The sequence below is a fragment of the Taudactylus pleione genome, unplaced genomic scaffold (genome assembly GCF_031769625.1).
Source record: "Taudactylus pleione unplaced genomic scaffold, aTauple2 ptg000093l, whole genome shotgun sequence".
In the NCBI taxonomy this organism is placed as follows: domain Eukaryota; kingdom Metazoa; phylum Chordata; class Amphibia; order Anura; family Myobatrachidae; genus Taudactylus; species Taudactylus pleione.
In genome coordinates this window covers 12,329,968-12,351,960 of record NW_028284495.1, presented here as the reverse complement: position 1 = coordinate 12,351,960, position 21,993 = coordinate 12,329,968, and the positions used below count along the sequence as shown (strand labels likewise).

General features: G+C 44.3%; 1 protein-coding gene across 3 annotated transcripts in view; it reads right to left on the bottom strand.

Annotated features, from left to right (window-relative positions):
- Positions 1-18,839, bottom strand: part of NOL4 (nucleolar protein 4) — a 377,579-nt gene extending 358,740 nt beyond the window's left edge. For 2 of the 3 annotated variants that reach the window (XM_088469570.1, XM_088469571.1), the window contains exon 1: positions 17,437-18,839. In XM_088469570.1, coding sequence (XP_088325696.1) covers positions 17,437-17,691 — 255 coding nt within the window. In that variant the 5' untranslated portion in view covers positions 17,692-18,839. Of the gene's footprint in view, positions 1-16,716; positions 16,797-17,436 lie in introns of those variants that run through there. The other variant, XM_088469572.1, reaches the window with a different exon arrangement.
- Positions 18,840-21,993: the final 3,154 nt, after the last annotated feature.

Genomic DNA, 21,993 nt, shown 5'->3' with positions numbered 1-21,993 from the left:
GGTGTCCTGGAAATTGGAGGAGTCACCGTGACTTAGCACTAATAAATTGGATGTTGTACTACCACTGATCATTCCTGAGGATATTGAGGAGGAAGGTGTTATCGGCGGAGATTGCAGGTGCTGGGATTTAGTAGAGAGAAGGCATCTAGCTAATGCTGGACTGCTTGTTGTTATTTTTTTTGCAGTAGTTTCTGTTATCAAACACCTGTCATGAGCTCGCTGCAGATGACGTAATAGCGTAGAGGTTCCTAGATGTTTAACGTCCCTACCTCTACTAACTGTGGTCTCACAGAGGCTACAAATGGCTTGACAAACGTTGTCAGGGTTTGGGTAAAAGTAATTCCACACAAAAGATGTGGATTTCTTGGTTCTATGCCCAGGCATGGCAATGGCCTTCTTATCTTGGCCAAGAGCTGCTTCCACTGGTGCCTGACTTATACAAATAATATCCTCATCCTCAACATCCTCATTAGTGCCAGCATCAGCTGCACATATATTCCTCTCATCCTCTTGCAATTCCACGGTGGCATCCTCAATTTCTATGTCCTCGGCAATACTGCTCATCCCCACAACTACAGATGGAAAAGAAACTGTGGAGGGCGGCTTCTCTGAAAGGTCAGGCTTACACATAGAAATGCCACTTGTGGACCCACTTAGACTCTCCTCAGGGATTTCTGACATTTGTGTTTCAAAAAACACAGTTTGTTCGACTGCCTTATTGGTTTTAAATTTTTTCACACTTCTATAGTCTGATTGAAAAGGTCTTTTATCATCACGAGAGGCACAAGATGCCTCACTGACAGCTGCAGAACCACCACTCAGAAATAAAGGGCAAAGCCTGAGTCTTTCCTTGCCGCTACGTGTGGTGAATGGTATGTTGCCAATTTTCTGTTTCTCTGCAAAAGTAGTAGTCTTTAGAGGTTTTTTTTTTGTCTTTACCCCTGTAAAATCTAAATTTTTTGATTTCAGGTTCCCTAAGGTTTTAAAGCCTCTACGCCCTTGAGCATCAGCTTTAGATAAAAGTGATGGACTTCCAGCCGCTGCAATGCTAGCATTTACATGTTGTTTCTGCTCTCCTCTCAGTTCATTCTCGTGATCCATATTACTTTATCACTATGAACTGGAGTCACAGAGCTTGTATACACACAGTGGGCTATGCCCTTTCACGGAGCTTGTATAATAGACACAGTGGGCTATGCCCTGTCACGGAGCTTGTATAATACACTCAGTGGGCTATGCCCTGTCACGGAGCTTGTATAATACTCAGTGGGCTTATGCCCTGTCACGGAGCTTGTATAATAGACACAGTGGGCTATGCCCTGTCACGGAGCTTGTATAATACACTCAGTGGGCTATGCCCTGTCACGAAGCTTGTATAATACTCAGTGGGCTTATGCCCTGTCACGGAGCTTGTATAATACACTCAGTGGGCTATGCCCTGTCACGGAGCTTGTATAATAGACTCAGTGGGCTATGCCCTGTCACGGAGCTTGTATAATAGACACAGTGGGCTTATGCCCTGTCACAGAGCTTGTATAATAGACACAGTGGGCTTATGCCCTGTCACGGAGCTTGTATAATACTCAGTGGGCTTATGCCCTGTCACGGAGCTTGTATAATAGACACAGTGGGCTATGCCCGGTCACGGAGCTTGTATAATACACTCAGTGGGCTATGCCCTGTCACGAAGCTTGTATAATACTCAGTGGGCTTATGCCCTGTCACGGAGCTTGTATAATACACTCAGTGGGCTATGCCCTGTCACGGAGCTTGTATAATAGACACAGTAGGCTATGCCCTGTCACGGAGCTTGTATAATACTCAGTGGGTTTATGCCCTGTCACGGAGCTTGTATAATAGACACAGTGGGCTATGCCCTGTCACGGAGCTTGTATAATACACTCAGTGGGCTATGCCCTGTCACGGAGCTTGTATAATAGACACAGTGGGCTATGCCCTGTCACGGAGCTTGTATAATACACTCAGTGGGCTATGCCCTGTCACGGAGCTTGTATAATAGACCCAGTGGGCTATGCCCTGTCACGGAGCTTGTATAATAGACACAGTGGGCTATGCCCTGTCACGGAGCTTGTATAATACTCAGTGGGCTTATGCCCTGTCACGGAGCTTGTATAATAGACACAGTGGGCTATGCCCTGTCACGGAGCTTGTATAATACACTCAGTGGGCTATGCCCTGTCACGGAGCTTGTATAATACTCAGTGGGCTTATGCCCTGTCACGGAGCTTGTATAATAGACACAGTGGGCTATGCCCTGTCACGGAGCTTGTATAATACACTCAGTGGGCTATGCCCTGTCACGAAGCTTGTATAATACTCAGTGGGCTTATGCCCTGTCACGGAGCTTGTATAATAGACTCAGTGGGCTATGCCCTGTCACGGAGCTTGTATAATAGACACAGTGGGCTTATGCCCTGTCACAGAGCTTGTATAATAGACACAGTGGGCTTATGCCCTGTCACGGAGCTTGTATAATACTCAGTGGGCTTATGCCCTGTCACGGAGCTTGTATAATACACTCAGTGGGCTATGCCCTGTCACGGAGCTTGTATAATAGACACAGTGGGCTATGCCCTGTCACGGAGCTTGTATAATACTCAGTGGGCTTATGCCCTGTCACGGAGCTTGTATAATACTCAGTGGGCTTATGCCCTGTCACGGAGCTTGTATAATACACTCAGTGGGCTATGCCCTGTCACGGAGCTTGTATAATATACACAGTAGGCTATGCCCTGTCACGGAGCTTGTATAATACTCAGTGGGTTTATGCCCTGTCACGGAGCTTGTATAATAGACACAGTGGGCTATGCCCTGTCACGGAGCTTGTATAATACACTCAGTGGGCTATGCCCTGTCACGGAGCTTGTATAATACTCAGTGGGCATATGCCCTGTCACGGAGCTTGTATAATACACTCAGTGGGCTATGCCCTGTCACGGAGCTTGTATAATAGACACAGTGGGCTATGCCCTGTCACAGAGCTTGTATAATAGACACAGTGGGCTATGCCCTGTCAAGGAGCTTGTATAATACTCAGTGGGCTATGCCCTGTCACGGAGCTTGTATAATACACTCAGTGGGCTATGCCCTGTCACGGAGCTTGTATAATACTCAGTGGGCTTATGCCCTGTCACGGAGCTTGTATAATACACTCAGTGGGCTTATGCCCTGTCACGGAGCTTGTATAATAGACACAGTGGGCTATGCCCTGTCACAGAGCTTGTATAATAGACACAGTGGGCTATGCCCTGTCAAGGAGCTTGTATAATACTCAGTGGGCTATGCCCTGTCACGGAGCTTGTATAATACACTCAGTGGGCTATGCCCTGTCAGTTGTCACGGAGCTTGTATAATACAGTGAGTAGTAGAGTACACATACACACAGTGGGCTTATTATGCCCAGTCACGGAGCACACACAAGGGCTTATGCCCAGTAAAGTCACAGAGCACTGCCTACTCTAATCTATCTAACACTAGAACAGACAGCGCACTAGCTAACTACCTAACTACGCGTCACGCGAGAAATGGCGCCGACTGCCGGGCGCCGCGCCTTTTTATTGAGGCCGAACGTCACTCGGCTCTCGCGAGAATCCGACGCCGGACGGGTGACGTTCGGCCTCGAGGTGGAATCCGAGTCAGGCGGGAACACCCGAACTTGCGTTCGGGTGGACTCGGATTCCACCTGTTCGGAGCGGTTCGGATTCCTCAGAATCCGAACCGCTCATCACTAATTACAACCCATACACATGCGCAGTTGTGCGAACATCGCTCGGAGCGAACGACGGCCGCTTACGAGCGGCTCTGAATCAGGCCCAATGATCGCTATGGCTACATGCATTTTCGGAAAAGTATCAGTGTGTTTTCATCACCAAGTAGATCTTAGTAACTGCTTTGGGGCTCATTTACATTTGGATGTAAATTAGTTTTATGACACGCCTCTCAGATGTAGCAGTACACGTCCACTTTACCGCCACGCTCATAGGTGCAGCTTTCACAATCTCCCTGAAATGCTTTTTCAAAAGTAGGCAAGTATGACCTAAGTATCAGTGTAGGAGCAGCCAATCATCCACAGATCTCTAGAGAAATAATAAGTAATAACCTGCAAATCAATATAAAGTATACAGATGGTCTGCAATATTGAAAATGTGAGGTCACATATAACATAACATCATAGGACCATGTTCAATAATGCTATGAAATCAAAATCAGCTTGCTCCACTGCTATATCCGCACTCAGTGTGACAGAATAGCAGGGGTCGTACTGGGCACGACAGTGGATTCTTACCGGTCCACTACTCATTCCTCATTCATCCCTCAAGCATTCAGCTCCTCCTTTGTATTGCTGTACTTTCGCCTCAGGTCTTATCTTCCTTCGCCATATCTCATCCATTCTCCACCTTCCTCACACTCCTCTTCAACCCTGAAGCAGATTTCCATTCTGCTGCCCCATCCCCCTCTAACCTCAGGTTTGGTCCCTCTCCTACCTCCCTCCAGCCTGAAAAGCAGGTGGTGGGGGAGCTCTGACATGCCTCTCAGGCTGGTTAGATTTTAATGAGCTGGGTCACCATGGGATGCCACTTCTTAACAAATAAGAAGTCACAATCTCACCAGTTTAAAACACACTGATGTCTGACAGATGTTCCATGTAAGATGTTCTGCAGCAGAAGATTCAATTAGTCCTAAATTCAACACACACACATTTATACTGCATTATGTATTTGTTCTAGTATGTGATAGTGTGAAAGAGCCGTTTGCATTACCTTTTTACTAGTCTGAATAGTGTGGATATGGCATAGCTTCTGGTATTGTTGGGCTACAAGGAATATCAATTTCAGTCAATCATGCTTTAATCCACATATAAATATAACAGATATACTGTTTGTGTTTCATCCTCAATACTAATGACTAGCTAAAGTGAATAATGCAGTAAGAAAAATAGGCCTTATGACAACAGTATCCTGAAATATAAAGAACCTCATCTCTATGGGCAGGATGTACTAAAGGGTGAAATGCGGTCAAAACTCTGAAAACCCCCGTTTTCTGAGTTTTGGCCGCATTTCCATATCTATCAAGCTCCGGGAATGCGATACATTCCAGAGCTTGGGCCCGGTTGCTAATGCCATCTAACAGAAGCCTATAGACTCCTTTCCACAATTCCCCCTGAGAGAGATCCAGTCGGAGACCTCACAGCACCCACTGCGGCGAGCGCTTTATTTTGCACATTGCACAAGGACACCAGAGGGACTTCTGGATCATAAACCCGGAAGTCCCACTATCGCAAAGGACAGCTCTTATCAGGAGAGCTGTCCTTTGCAATTTTCTAGGTACATACCGGCGATATTATCACCGGTATGTACCCGAAAGTGGTAGAATGTACAGCATCGTGGATGCGATGCTTAGTACATCCCTTCCAAAATATACAGAAACACAGAAAATGGCAAATTATGAGTTAGCTTATCATTTCTATATATGTTAAATGCCAGAAATACACATACTTTAATGGCATCTTCACTATTAGTTCTCCAGGAGCCTCTTTCTTTGGTTGATCTTATATTGTAATTTAACTTATATTACAAGTAGATAAAACCCCTCTCCTATGTCTCTTGCGTTCAACACAACTACGCTGGTGACTTATTTTGGGAGCTTCTCAACAGGATTTTAAAAGGCTCATCGGTTTTGTGGCCCTTTATATTTTGTACTTTAGGTACATATGGAATAGGGGGAGGCTCTCTAATCAGTATTAGGGCCTTAACTCAGATCTTTTACGAATAGGAAACAGTACTAGGCAGAGTGGTCCATTATAGACTCTCCACACATGCAGACCTTATTAGATGAATTCCAAATATGGAGGGGATGGGTGTATGAAATATAAAAGATCACTTTTTGCACACGATATACTCCTCACTTTCTCTTCTCTTCATATTCTTCTTCCAAATCTATACAAAGGATGTATTTATTCTCTGCTATCTCTGTATATATAATAAATTATGCCAAATTAGAAGCCCTCCCCCCATATGTCAGAAAAAGATAAGCAGATACAGATACAGGAAGAATATTCATTATAATAGTAACGATTTGACCAAACCAGCAGATTGTGAAGTTACCCTTAGCGTACATATTTCTATGGACTTCGATATGTGGGTAGGAAATTTGCCCCATGTATTAGTTTTTGTTTGCCTTTTAAAGCTGGAGTTATTATCCAAAAACTCCAGCTTTAAAAGGCAAATAAAATCTAATATGTGGGGATAGACATTACAACTATTCCTCTCAATGCTAGGGCAATTTCCTACCCACATATCGAAGTCCATAGAAATATGTACGCTAAGGGTAACTTCACAATCTGCTGGTTTGGTCAAATCGCTACTATTATAATGAATATTCTTCCTTGAGTTTTATATTTATTTCAGACAATTCCAATACAAGTGCCAGGGAACATTCTTAGCTATAAGAAAAGCTATAAATAAGGTAAACCATCCAGATTGCAATTCTTCATTCTTATTATGGTGGCAGAACACTCCCAGATGTCACTCAATATTATTATGCTTCTCATTTCTTTCAACTTGTGGCCTTATTTCCCCCCATTCTGAGGTAACAGAGAAACTAAATTAGTGTTTTATTGATGGGGCAAAGACGAGATGTTTAGATTACCTTTCAGAGAGATACATCATCCCCCGGCCCAATTTGTTAGAATATATACAAATATGTTCCTTTCTCTGTTCTCTGTCTGGGGACTAACAGCTCAGATCCCTAACTCCATTTGAGCATATGTGACATTATAACACCATTACATAAGGTACAATCTATATCCTTTATAACATGGCGTCCATCTCAACTTTGAGAAAAGAAAATGCATATAAAGCCTATACTAGGTAATACTTTGTTCCTATACAATTGCTCAAAAGATTTTAACCTTCTCGTTTGTACTGGCGAGTATGCCGACATAGAAGAGAATTTATTCATATATGGTGCCTGTAACCTAAAACCTTGATCTTCATGAAAGAAATTGAGTGCTCAACCTGCCTTTGGAGTTCAATGTACTAAACTTTCCTTCCAAATTTTAAATGCGCATAAATAACCTGTAGCTAAATATTACAATGGTTTGTGTGCACCTCCTCATCATCTTGTAATTTTACTCTATGTGGAAACTTCCTTCAACGTTTTCCTCTCCTTTAGCCCTACTCCATAATTATTCTGCATTTTTATAATAATCTCACTATGTAATTATACCACATTGTAAAGATCTTTTATCTTAAATCATGTAACTTCACTATAGGTACTTTCTAATTTGGGTGTCTAAATAATTTCTCGTTGACACTTAAGACATAAAATAACGCTTTCATCCTCTCAAAGTCCCTTTACCTCCCCCCCCCCCACACACACACACACACTGTATTAACCATACAGATGTGTCCTTATTTACTTTGCATATTTGTACCTGGCGCAAGACGCTTGGTGCGACTTAGATGTTGAGCCACAGGAAGTAATTCAACATTTTTTGTGAATTTTACATCTTATTTGCATTGTAGCCACATGTCACTCATAGCGAACCAGGCACACTAGAATAATACTTTTGTTGCAAAGAAATCCGTATAAAGTTGCCGATTAAGCATAAAAACATAGCGCCTGGCATTTAGGCAGGGCCAGGGGCGGCCGCACCCTGTGTAGGATGGGTAATAGTTGCCCTGTAAACGAAAATGGGTGTGTGGCCTAATTACCATAGGTTACGCCCCCTAAATTACGTTATTTGGGGGCAGGGCCGGACTGACCATCTGGTAGTTCTGGCAAATGCCAGAAGGGCCGATGGTTAGATGGGCCGGTCCGGCCAGTGCCGCCAATGGGGTGCTCAGGCTGCAGCAGTATTCCCGGCCACAGCACTCTGTACATGCAGTGCTGTGGCTGCCTGACAGATAGAGACTTTCTGCCCTGCTGTGCCTGCCACCAGCCGCTGTGCCTAAAGTTCAATATAAAATGGAATAGATGCGGCTGGCTGAAGGACGGCGCTAGGCAGTGACTGAGCCAGCCTCCCTCAAGACCCCTCTCATTGTGCCGGGACTGAAGAATGAGACAGCGCGGTGACGTCATCGCGCGTCTGTCTCTCCTGCCGGCTGCCGCATGAAGAGGACAATGGAGAGAAGTTAGAGGACAGACCCACGCGGTCGCCGGTATCAGTGACAGGCAGCAGGGAGCGGCGAAGGAACAGTTCAGAAGACGGCATGAGGAGCGCAACAGAGGTAAGTTGAGCTGCATGAGTGGGGGATAAACTGTGTGAGGAGGGCCCTGGGGAGAGCTGTGCCATGTGGAGAGCAGTGCCAGGGGGAGAGCTGTAGAGGGGGGAGATGGTGTGTCAGGGTGAGAGCTGTGTCAGGGTGAGAGCTGTGTTAGGGTGAGATGGTGTGCCAGGAGGGAGAGCTGTGCCAGGGAGAGATGGTGTGCCAGGGGGGAGATGGTGTGTCAGGGTGGAGATGGTGTACCAGGGGGAGATGAAGTGCCAGGGGGAGATAGTGTCTCAGGATGGGAGCTGTGTCAGGGGGAATGGTGTGCAAGGGTAAGAGCTGTGCCAGGGGGAGATGGTGAGGCGGGGGGAGAACAGTGCCAGGGGGAGATAGTGTCTCAGGATGAGAGCTGTGTCAGGGGGAATGGTGTGACAGGGAAAGATGGTGTGTCAGGGGGGAATGGTGTGTCAGGGTGAGAGCTGTGTCAGGGGGAGCTGGTGTGTCAGGGAGAGATGGTGTGTCAGGGGGAGAGCTTTGTGAGGGAGATGGTGTGACTGTCAGGGGGAGATGGTATGAATGTCATGGGGAGATGGTGTGATTGTCAGGGGGAGATGCTGTGTTGGGGCCCAGAGGAGATGGTGTGTCAGGGGGACAGATGTGTGAGGGAGATGGTGTGTCAGGCGGAGAGCTGTGTGAGGAATAGGCTTCAGGCATGGTAGCTCGCTTCGCTCATCACAGGTTTATATTCCCCTTCTATGTCCACGTGGATAGTAAAAATTATGTTGGACAGTAACTGATGACATCAGGGCACATCTACGGAAGGGGATCTATCCACTACCGCAAGGGTTATGGTGTCGGGGAGAGAGCTGTGTGGCATAATGTGTTATGGACATTACTGTGTGGCATTACTGTATTATAAGGGGCATTGTTGTATGGCATAATTTTTTATAAGGGGCACTACTCTGTGTGGTATGTGTTATAAGGAGTACTATTGTACTGTGTGGCATAACGTGAATGGGATCTGTGTGTCATTAACTGAATGGGCTCTACTGTGTGGAGTAACGTGAAAAAGGGGCACCACTGTGTAACGTAATGTGCGGTCACGACCCAACCACGCCAGGTTTTTTTTTCGGCACGCGCCTTCGGTGCGCGCTCTCGCTGCTTTCGTTGTGGATGGTGTCACCAATGCTCTTTATGTACATAGTGCACAAAATTGTGTACTTATGGCTCATCTTTAGTGTGCACAGATGTATCATCCTCTGTGTTCAGCACCCCTGCCCTAAAAAATTCCTACAGTGAACGCTATCTAATCCTCTACAACTGCTAAGCTAGGGCTTGGTCAATTGGGAAAATGCCTTCTCCGCCAGCTTTACCTAACAGAACCAACCCAATACCAAATATCTAACTATGGCACATGTTTGAATCCCCTGTATGAATTGCTCTGCTGTGTGTGTATTTTAATGTAGAGAATGATGTATACTTGTATGTTGTTCTAATAATTATTATATATGTAAGAGCATTGACTATGAAGTGGGAGAAGTCAGGAATAGTAATGGGAGGAGTCTACGTCTGGGGCCTGACGCCTAGGTGGACCTGTGTGCTTTAAATGCCAGGGCCTATTTTTAGTCCCAGTCCGGCCCTGTTTGGGGGCGTGCCCCGCTGCTCCACCCGTGGGCCAAAGTGTCCCGCGGGAGGTTGGGCACCGCCAGTCCTCTCCCTGCACTGAATGGATGCCATGCACTTGCGCGCAGCATCCATTCAGCTGTGGCAGTGGGGGTGCCCAATCTCCCGCGGGACACTTTGGCCCACAGGTGGAGCAGCGGGACAGTGCCTGAAAAGTGGGACTGTCCTGCTGAAATCAGTATGTTGGGAGGGTTGCGCCCTCTATGGGGTGGCACCCCTGTTCGACTGTACTAGTTGAAAATGCCTTGAGCCGGCCCTGCATGTGATGCATAGCACATGGCACTTGTATCGGAATGAAAGCGTCAGTAGCCAAGTGCACATTGTGCTTTTGTTGCATTGACAACACTACCAAGATACATATTTTAAGACAAAAGACGTTTGGAGAGACTAAGTCACAAAGTCCATGGCATACCAAATAGCCAGGTTTGAGCAAAAGTGTATATGGACACTTTTGTACTCACAGTATTTAAGCAAGTAAATAATATTCATGACAATAACTAAAGCTGGGTACACACCTATACAGTCGTCGGCACCTTACCCAGTATCGGATGATCAGGCTGACGATTGTATAGGTGTGTATGAAGGTGCGTTGCATGAGTGCTAGCCGATAAATGGTTTAAACCGCTCCTGCAATGGCCGGGATCGGGAAGTTGCGTCTTATGTGCTGTTTAATACTTACCTCACCGATCTCCCCATCCCATAGAAACCCATATACACTAAGCTAGTTCTAGAATCGTATAATGTGTAGCACAGATATTGGGGCTTTCGATTTAGCCGAAAAATCTAAAATTAAAAAAAGTTTAACGGCTCCATTATTGTGATTGGCTCTTGAGTGCCACATCATTTTGTTCATCTCTGTGATTACCCAGAGGCAGCACAACAGTACATACATATTAGTAACAAACATGGTCCTCTAAAAACACTGGATTTAATAAAACCTGCCACTTTTAGATAAAAAAACTCTTTCTATTCAAATTACGTTTACTTCTAGTAGTATGTTAGTTACTGTAGGTCACACAACATCCTCTTCAGCCGTCTGTTTTATTAATCTGCAGGAGTTTTCACTATAGGACAGCCAATTCCACAATTGTAGATCTCGATATGATGGAACCTGAGGTTAATAATGATTATGATAATATTAATAGTGATTCAAACTAACTTTGGCCTAGTAAATATATGATATATTAAGTATATATATATATATAAGCATTTAGCTGCCTATCTTGTGTAATCTGCAATTATGAATTATATGGTATTTGTTAGAACCGTCAAGAAAATTTAGTACCTGACATTACTAATCCTTACTCATAGCATCATGTCTACTCAGGGAAATAGTAGATGAGCATTTTACAAAGCGCACTTATATAAAATGTATTGGTGAGATTCTTACGGTCCCTGGCTACACTGTAGGATTGTGGATTGTGATAAAGCAGAAATAATACTTATAGTTTATTTCTAATACTCCATATACAGGCCTGCTCCCTTATGCATTACCTTGCAGCACTCCTCATAGTGACTGTAGGAAGATTCACTCCATATCATGTCTTTGTGTAAGCCAAAACCACTAAGCAGAAGTAATTTCTTCATATAGAAGATTCCATGCCTGCAAAGCCCAATCCTTATGGTATACAATCACATACAGGGACCTGATGTACAGTTGTTTGCAGAATGTAGGAAGTGTAATTAACCCTTCAGAAGTTGCAAGTAAAAATAGCATGTTTATGCCCAAGGCAAACACACTGCAAGATGAGTGCCTGTCAGCCCCAATAGCATATGTGCCAGGTTTATGCCACACACACACTTATGCCACCATTTGTTTGGCTAAAACATACATTCACTATAAGCATCAATAATACTTCAAAAACCCAAACGAAAATATATAAATTTGGTAAAATACACACAAAAGTATATGCAGGAGTAACGAGGAAAGCACCAATCAGCATCAGCAGTGCATTCGAAGGCAGCCAATCACAAGCAGTTCACCTGTGACTGTGATCATTATCCATATTTGCACCTGCATCTGTCAACTTGCAAATAATAAGGCTTTCTCAGACATATATTTGTCTGTATCACAGGCTACATTTGTTCACAACTGTGCAAACATACTCTAACGGGACTCCCCCTATACTAGGACGCCCATTTTCTCCTTGGACACACCACTATCTGACCTACCAGTGCCTTTAGAATGTGTTTCTGTTACATAGGTATCAAAGACAAAGGACTTGTCATTAAGCCATGGATGTACTGAAGAGCTGTCCCAGCAACAACGGAGTTAATAAATAACTTACAACTGCACTTCCTGTTGTATGTTTCATTAAATAGTGCAATTGAGAATAACTTCCCCTCCTCTTTCTCACTCCATGATCTTGAGGCATCAGTTACAAAACAAGACCACACATCCTGTACATTACAAATATATTATCATAGCAATTTCTAGCACTATAAAGGGACTATAAAGGTGCCCACACACGGGATGATTTTTTAAACAATATGGCCAGTTACGACAGGTTGGACAGACCAATCGTGTGAAAATAGGTGTATTTTGTGTGTTCTGCGACCCCGATGCGTGCCCCCTCCGTCCTCTAGTTGGATCGCAGATCAGATGGGTTTCCAGATAGATCTACGATCTTTTGAGTACAACCAGATTCACTTCTATGCATCTTATCCTATGATCGGACCGATCAGTCGTACACCATTTGACCACATCGTTTGAAGAATTTCAAGGGAAGAATTTCAAGGGCTATCATACAACACATCTTACCAACTTTGAATCGCACCGTGTATGGGGGCCTTAAGGCCACAATTTTTTAATGTTCAGGGAAAATTAATTTGACATAAATTGGAAAAAAAATTGTGATATGTTTTTGTTCCAACAGTTACGGCTCTTAATACTTTTTATTTAAAATATATATATATATATATATATATATATATATTTTTTTTTTTAAATGAAAGACAATTTCAGGGTTTTCAAATGTCATGACTGCACAGTAGATTTATGTTTGCTCATCCATAATTTGCATATTAAAATAAACAAAATGAATGTAATGACACCTATTACATTATAAGGGGCCTATTTTTCATTACAGACAATGGCCCCCACAAACTACCATATCTTATCGCCACAAGACACAACTAAATGTTGTGTGCCTATTTATCAAATTGACTTTGCCGTGTCTAGAGCTCAGATAAGAGCCCATCCGGCGAAGAGTGAAAAGTGATCACTTTACTGTGTCACTTAGCTTTGTTATATAGCCCACGATACTAAAAATGTGCCTTATTCCTCCATCAACAGCCTTGATCATTAGGCCCATAACTGTCATACAGCATATTATTCTGCTCCTTGTCGACATATTGTCTGTCTCCTCCATTTAAGCTGTTTTTCACGTTTTCTTGTTTACTATATACACACACGTTACTAATAACACCAGTGGGACACCATTCATCTCTTCTGTGAAATATCTTGTATATTATAAATCGACCTCCGTGTATTTTACATACACACCTTGCAGCTGAAAATAATTAAAGCACTTCTGTGTGTGCACAAACACAATCTCTTGCATATCTATACACAAACCGTCTCTTTTGCTTTCATGCATTCACAAACACCTGTAAAATTATATACAATACATCATTCCTTTAAGAGTCTGTTTGAAAGATTATTCACTCCTCTCTGTTCCTCCCACCTATCCTGTTCCCAGCTCACAGTCATTCATTCTTCATTGTAAGGCAAAGGGCCTGGAGAGGAAAAAATGGGAAGCCCATTCATACAGACCCACATGCACACGTTGTACCTCACTAGGCCACTCCCCTTGTAACAGCACTCCATAGTCCCAGCATGACTACATCCCATTGGTAACAAATAATATAATGTATAATGTAGTTATAATTTAACCCATGGTTACATGAATAGAATAGTTCACCATGATGATGTACTGTGTCACCTCCAGCATCGTGTCCACACATCTGGCTCTGTCATCAATCACCAGAGAGTAGGGCTGGAATATAATAGGGCAGTGGTTCTCAAACTCGGTCCTCAGGACCCCACACACATCACGTTTTCCAGGTCACCCAGCAGGTGCACAGGTGTAGTCATTACTCACTGACACATTTTAAAAGATCCACAGGTGGAGCTAATTATTTCACTTGCGATTCTGTGAAGAGACCTGGAAAACGTGCACGGTTGGGGGTCCTGAGGACCGAGTTTGAGAACCTGTTAATAGGGTATGAGTTTGTAAGAGTGATGATTTTTTGGGGTGAGTTTTTAGCAAGAATGAAAGAAGTTGGTTTTGCCTTTAAAAAAAATGCAGCTTTATATTTTGTGTCATAATCGCCAAAAAATCAGCACTTTTACCAACTTGAACCCTAAAGGTGCATACACACATAACGATTTAACGACGTTATCGTTAAATCGTTTATAGAACCATTCATCTTTTTAAGGTGAACGATAATCGTTCATGCGCGTTCACGTTTGTAGTTCATCGTCCATTCTGACTGTCCAACAAACAACTTTCGTTCAGAAAATTGTACAGAATGAACAATGAACGATGTCCATTCACCGTATGCATGATTAAAAAATCGTTCATCGTTCATGAAAATCGTTCATTCATTTAGTAACCAACGATTTTTATAAACGATTTTCATTCACTTTTTCGAGGGAAAATCTGGACGAAAATCGTTCACTAAAATCGTTGTTTACTAACATCGTTATGTGTGTACGCACCTTAATACATTACCCCTAAGGAGCTGAATGTGACCCATATCAGTGCAATCTTGTATCAATTCTGAGAGAATCTTGTAGAAGTGTTTTCCTCCAAGTACAGAAATGATTGCATATAACAGTACTGAAACCGCTCTATGAAATTCTAGAATTAGCTTCCCATTCAGTTCTGAGTATTACATTTACTAAAATGATGTTTACTGGAGTCAAATCCTTGGTAATGGGGCAGCAGAAATTGGTGTTATTTTCAGTGTGCCAGAGTAAATGGGAGGTGGGACATTACAGGCACATTCCAATAATCTAGCATATTTCCACAAGGAAGTTGTTACTGAGAAAGTGAGGAGCTGGAACAAAAGGTCGGGTACTGATGCCAGAGGGTGGCAGGCAATGGGAAATCACAGGAAGATCTACTTCATATGAAAAGAGGTGGAATCATGCAGCAGGCTCTCAGCAGACCTCAGAGACAGTATGGAAATAATGCCTAGCTTCAACTAAGGGCCAAAGATTAAACACAGCAATAAGAGCCAGAACGAAGTGTACTTTCTCCATGGTGTATAAAATAACGATAACGGCATGACTTGAAGATCCAAAGTATGAGATTCCAATGGTGCATACACACGTAATGATTTTCTGAACGATTTGTCGATAACGACGTCTTTATCGTTAAATCGTTCCAAAAATGTGTTCAGTTTATGAGTTATAACGATGAACAATAATCACAAATGCGCACTCCCGTTTGTAGTTATCATTCAGCGTCCATTTCGGACTGTCCAACATGACGATTTTCATTAAGGGAAGGAACATTATTTGTTCATCGTTCAAAAAATCGTTCATTACACTTCAAAAAATCATTCACTTTTTGAAGAGAAAATCTGACAGAAAATCGTTGGTTACAAAATCGTTACGTGTGTATGCACCTTTATTCTCAGCCCACTGTCATAGACATTAAGCAGCAAAGATTATAATTCCCCAAAACGTAAGATGAATTCACTATTAGCAAAATCTCTGGGGACTCCTCAATACAAGACTGCTATCTGCCAAAAATAAACAAAAGAATAATCCAACCACAAGCACCAGTGTCTAGGAACTGTCATGTCATGCTGTGGTGATGTAACGGGCTCCTATTGGTCCTTGGTACCCTGGCCTGGATGACAGCTACACTGTTACTTGCTAAGGAGTAGCTAGAAGCACTGGGATGACTAAATGTATCCCAAGACCAGAACTGTCACCAGAACTCCCAACTACAGGTGTCATCACTTTGTCCATAGTGTTCATCACAAATGGCTAATATGCATGTAAGCAAATGAGTGAGCAATGTCTACAAACAAGTAAATGACAAGCATTAAAAATTCAGCAGCGATTCTAGTTTCCCAGCAAACAGTGTGGTTTTAAAAAAGTTTCAGTGGCTGCCAAACACTTTTTTCATGGTGTGGTACTAAATGGCTTCTAGTATTCATTTTACAATCCATACGCGTTTATTATACTGGACTATGAGGTATGTGACTGTCAGAAGATAAGAACTGCAGGCTATATCAAATACACACATTCAGGACTAAACTTATTCATTTAAAATATACTATTCTAGCTATCTGCTCAAATGTTCTCCTCATATTATTCTATTTAATTGAATAAACAGATTTCACGTGTCAAAACACAAATTGTAATTAATTTTTCACACCCCTGGTAAAATAAATAATTTACATTATGTTGTAAGCTCTTTTCAATAGTCTATTTCACCCTAAGTACTGTTCTTTCCTGTAGTATTGTATTCACGTTTGCTTTGAAGTGTGGTGCATTTGTGCTATAAACTCAATTATAAATATAAACATCAAGATAATAAGAGTCATAAGGCACACATAAACCATGAAGAACCTACAACAAGATCAGTTATTACATTAATAATGTCACCTTATCTTTTAATCAAACGTCACAATAATTAATGTGGCTTGATACATTAAAACAAAAAAAGTATTTAAAAAAGTAAAAATGTTTTAAATATATATATATATATATATATATATATATATATATATATGTATATATATATATACACTAATTAAAATACATAGTATTTCTTACCATAATCAAATGCATGCATCTTCAAGCTCGGGAACTGAATGTCAAAACCTACTTGTGGCTCCCAGTTGTGCTTCTTTGAGCTTTTGCAAGAGAGGGGAATATATATATATATATATATATATATATATATATATATATATATCTGCATCCATCTCTTCAGGTGAGTGCTCCCCAGCACCAATGTCTCCCCATCACACGCCCATCCTCAGCACCCATCACACCAGACCAGAGCTAGCATCACCAGTGTGTGTGCCAGGGTGTGCTAGCCGGCTCAGCTGCTCTGTGACAATGAGCTTTGGGAAAGCCCCAAATAAAAGGGCCAGCGCCACCCCTGGCACAGAGCCAGGCACCACCAGACTCCCTGTTCTAGCCATCAGTACAGAGAGGGGGGCAGTGGATGCTCACGTCCAATGATGCCAGCTCTCTTAGTAAGGGTGGTTGTGGTGTGTGTGTGTGGGGGGGGGTGCATTAAAAAGTGTATGTGGGCTGGGGAGAGACATGGGGATGGGGATAGAGGGGAAGTGTCCATTAGGTCATGTCATGACATATTGTGACAGGGACAGCAGAGCCCGGGTGTTAAAGATGGCAGAATGGCCCATGACACAGGGCACCGGGACAACAAAGAGAAGGAGCAGAGAGAGGTGAAATACGGAGCCCCCCTCCCCCCAGATCCTAAGGGGTGACATGCCTACCAGGGGCCCCCGGGCTGCGGGCACTCACCGTGGTCTTGACAGGGACGTGGAGCACCTGTGTGTCCCCTGGGCTCCCCTCCTCCGCCTTCCCCAGCTGGAAGCCCTTAGATTTCACCCAGAATTTGAATTTGGCGTTGTCGGTGGAGCTGGACTCGGAGCCGTTCAGCAGCTGCACTATGCGCTCGTATTTCTTGCGGGTGACGGTCTTGGTTTTCCCGGAGTCCCCATAAGTCCTGAGGCACCAGTCCTGGAAGTGGCGGTACATGTCCCGGTCGCTCTCCATGGTGTTCTCCCGGCCGCACTTTGCACCTGCTCAGCGCATCCACAATGGCAGCAGCGGCGGCGGTAGCGGGGTCCCGGAGCAGCAGGGATGCGGTGTCAGTGTGTCAGTGTGCCCAATCCCTGGCTGGGCGGGTGAGGGGGGGGGGGAGGGAGTCTCAGATGGTTTTGTTGTCCTCCTACAGTACGTGCCTGGTCTCCCTCCTGCGAGTCAGCGGGCTGGGCTATCCCAATGGCAGCAGCTAGTACCCCCAGAGGGCAGGACAATGCACATTCGCCGATGTCACCGCTTTGTGTGTAGCTCTGCAGGCAGCAGATGCACCTCTTACCCCAGGATCCCAGCAGCCCTGCACCGCCTCTGTGTCCTGGCAGCCTCTCCCCCAGCCAAGCCTATGGTCCTCCTTCCATGTATCTGCCTCCTTGTCCCACACTCTCCGGCTAATAGCATCTAGGAAACTTCCTCTCTGTGTGTCTCCTGCTGCCCCCTCCCAGGCGTGTCAGCTTGTGCCCGGCATCACTGTGCCATCATCAAACCCTTCTCTCCTTTATCCTGCACAGGCACATTGCGGGGTGGGGGGCACAGGGCTGCAGGCGGTAGCACACGGGCAGGTTGCAGCCCCCGGAGGGTTCTGGCCAGCAGAGACTGACGCTGTGTATGTGCTAGTTTGATATTGATACCCACAGGACAGCCCCGGATCCCTGCGCTATAGCTGAAGTGCACAGGACAGGTAGATGGTGTCTAGATCCCCTCACAAGGATGGGCTCCCTGCATCGTCCATAAGAAGAGTTTATCTGTGTGATCCTCACACAGGATGGAGGGTTCTCCTCTGTAACTGTGCTCCCTGGGATTTTACCTTATCCCGACATTTATCCTATGGCATAAACGTAGAAAAAGCAGAGGTAAAAGCAATGGGCTATTGTTCGCTGCAGGCTGTATCCGCTGTGATGGTGGGATGCTGGTCTGCTCCTCCAGCAGCTCCTCTCATAAATGGGATAAGGGACAAGCTAGAACTGGAAAAGCATCCACAGATAAGGTTCTCTGTCCCCTTCTCCTCTGCACCCCTGCAGCAGATGAGGGGCAATTGGGGTCCTTACACCCCTACAGAAAGCGCTGGTCCCAGCACTGGCAAGATGGCTTATGCCTCCTGTTCCCTGTGTCTACTCAGTGTTTTGTTGGAAGCTCTAGCGGCGGCTGGAGCCGGCCCGGGACTGACAGCTCAGACTTCTCCTTGTGTTGTTTAAATGGCTGCTTGCTGCTTTCCAGGTATGCTGCTGCCACCTACTGGACCGCACAGTCATTACACATACATTCAATCCTGGACTGAAAAGCGTTTTACAGACACAGTATTACTATACCGTCTCTTACTGGAAACTCAACATGTACTCGGTAATACTTTCCCACAGTGCAGACAAATCCAACTTTTTATTTATAAGGAGTAATTTCTCTGTGTATTGTATACCTACAGTTGGGTCATTCAGTTCACCGTTTATTTTCACTGCCACACTTGTGATTGATCAGTGTCATGTAAAAAATCTGACCCATTGTATTGCACGTCATTTATAGAATGTTTCATGGGATATACCACCAGGGCTGGCTGGAGCCCAATTTTTTGGTAAGCGAATATATATTTTGGTGCCCCATTGTATTCTTTTGCGTGCATTGAAGGCCATACCCCATTTTTGTCACGCTGGAGCCATGCCCAACACCCTGGTAGCTGCTGGGCATGCCCCCAGACCCTGTCTCCAGTGAATAGATATGGCGCGCATGCACACAGCATTTATTCACCATTCGCTCTAAGCAGAGCAGCAGGTGAGAGGGGGCCTCCTAACCCCCTGTGGGCTGCAGGTGTGATGGTGGGACAGTGCCCGATAAATCTGGGCCCTGATTTGAAACCATGAGAAAGCTATAATGAGGCAAGTTAGATCACAGCCTTCACGATTTCCAACAAGCCATTATATATTACAAACAGGACATGTGGCCCAAACATACTATAATATTTAACAATCACAAATTGAGAAGCATCTGTCTATCACCCTCATGCATGTGAGGGTGACTGGCATCTCAGTGGCAGTAGGGAGGTGATGTGCATAATTCAGGTTAAGTATTCACCCATCTCACAATAAATCCCCATGTTGGTGCCTAGTTGTTCTCCCCCGTGTCACCCTGCATGTGCTGGACACAGCCATGAAGCAAATGGGAGTAAATACAATGGGGGATCCAGGGGCGTATCTATAATGGGTGGAGGGTATGCAGGGCACACAGGCCCCTGGGTCATAGGGGGCGCACACCCTGCACCCATATAGTCTTAAGGTGCCTACACACATAGCGATGTGCTCACGATCCGACATCGTGTACGATTTACCCTGAACTCTCCCTGGGCAGTCGTGAGCAAGATTAGGTAAAAAAAGCTGCCAATTTCATTCACGATTTCACAATCTATTGTGAATTGTGTCGGAATTCCAAATCGTGAGATCGTGCCCGATAGATCGTGAGTTTACCAAACAACACACAAGGATCCTCACAATTGGTGGGAAATTTAAATAATTGGCGGGGCTAGCTATGGTGTATAAAAAGCAGGAGCCATTTTAACCCTGTGCACATTCTGCTCTGCTACTAGTGAGGCTAGGTGTATACCTGCTGAACCCTGTACATTGCTACTGTGCTCTGCTTTGTATTTGGCTTGCCTTTTACAAAGTGTCTTCTACCTGCAAGTGTGTGCTACCTACCTGCATTCTATCCTGTTCCTGAATTCCGTGCTGATGCATCCCTATCAGTATAAAGTGTTGGTCGCCCAAGTTGAGGTCAAGGTGATCCAGGAGAGGGCCCAGCGAAGGAGGAGGAGAGCATGCTGGACCAAGGAGTGGCTGCAGCAAAGGGATACTCACTCTCATGTCCCTGCTGATGGAGATCAAGGAGAACAACCCAGACGACTATCGCAACTACCTGCGCATGGATGATGCCACTTTCCAGGAGATGCTGAGTATGGTGACCCCCCACATCCGGAGGCAGGACACAAAGTGGCGGAGGGCAATCCCTGCTGAAGAGAGACTGGTGGCTACCCTGAGGTACCTGGCTACAGGAAGGTCACTGGAAGACCTGAGTTTGGGACCCTCATCTCCCCTCAGTCCTTGGGCGTCATCATTCCAGAGACCTGCAAGGCTGTCGTTAAAGTGCTGCAGTGCCAGTATTGCAAGGTAAGAAAAAAAAAAACACACTGCATACACATTTGTTTCTTGTGAAAGAAAAAGTTATTTTTTATTTATTTATTTTTTTAACTCTGTGTTGTCAGCCAATAAGGCTGCATAAACAAGACTGTGCCAACAACACTGCACAGTATTAAATAATTTTTTTTTTTTTTAATATATCAATTTCACATTATGTATATAAAATGTAGAAAACAGCATTATCACCAAATGTTATCAATCCCTATAGGTAGGCTGCTGTATGTTATACGCTGAGTCAGACGCCAGTTTGGACAGGCCAATACACACATGGCACAAGTAGAGATTGTGGCCCCAGCTTCCATCAGTCTGTACTTGCGCCATGTGTGTAGTGACCTTGTCCAAACAGCGTCATCACCACCGTATACCATACAGCAGCACCTATTGGGAGTGATAAAATTTGGTGATAGTACAGGCAACAATAATAAAAAAAAATACCTATCACCAAATTTTATCAGTCCCTATAGGTAGGCTGCTGTATGTTATACGGTGGGTCAGACGCCAGTTTGAACAGGCCAATACACACATGGCACAAGTACAGATTGTGGACCGGGCTTCCATCAATCTGTACTTGCGCCATGTGTGTAGTGACCTTGTCCAAAAAGCGTCATTGCCACCGTATACCATACAGCAGCACCTATTGGGAGTGATAAAATTTGGTGATAGTACAGGCAACAATAATAATAAAAAAAAAACTAAAAATTATGAGTAACGCAGCAAATCTTCCTGACTCCAGCAGAGCATTATAAATGGTCTGGCTTGCGTGTGGGGTACTGGGTGGGGGAGTAACCTCCAACTGGGATGGCAAGGGGCCTCACATATGCGCTTGGGGCAGGTGAATATAGAAGTGGGTCTGCAATGTAAGTAGTCATGTAAATTGCTTTTGAGTTACCTAATTAATAGCTCATACACGAGCCTGTGGAAATTAATCTTAGTTGGTTCATCCCTTTTTACTCATTCTACTGTTAATATGTGCTATAAAATTGTCGATATCATCCGGCGGTTTCTGAAGGATGCGTTCTGCTTGTTGGAGAAATATGTCCTCCTGTTCAGAGTAATCCTGCTGCTTTTTCCCCTGTTTTTT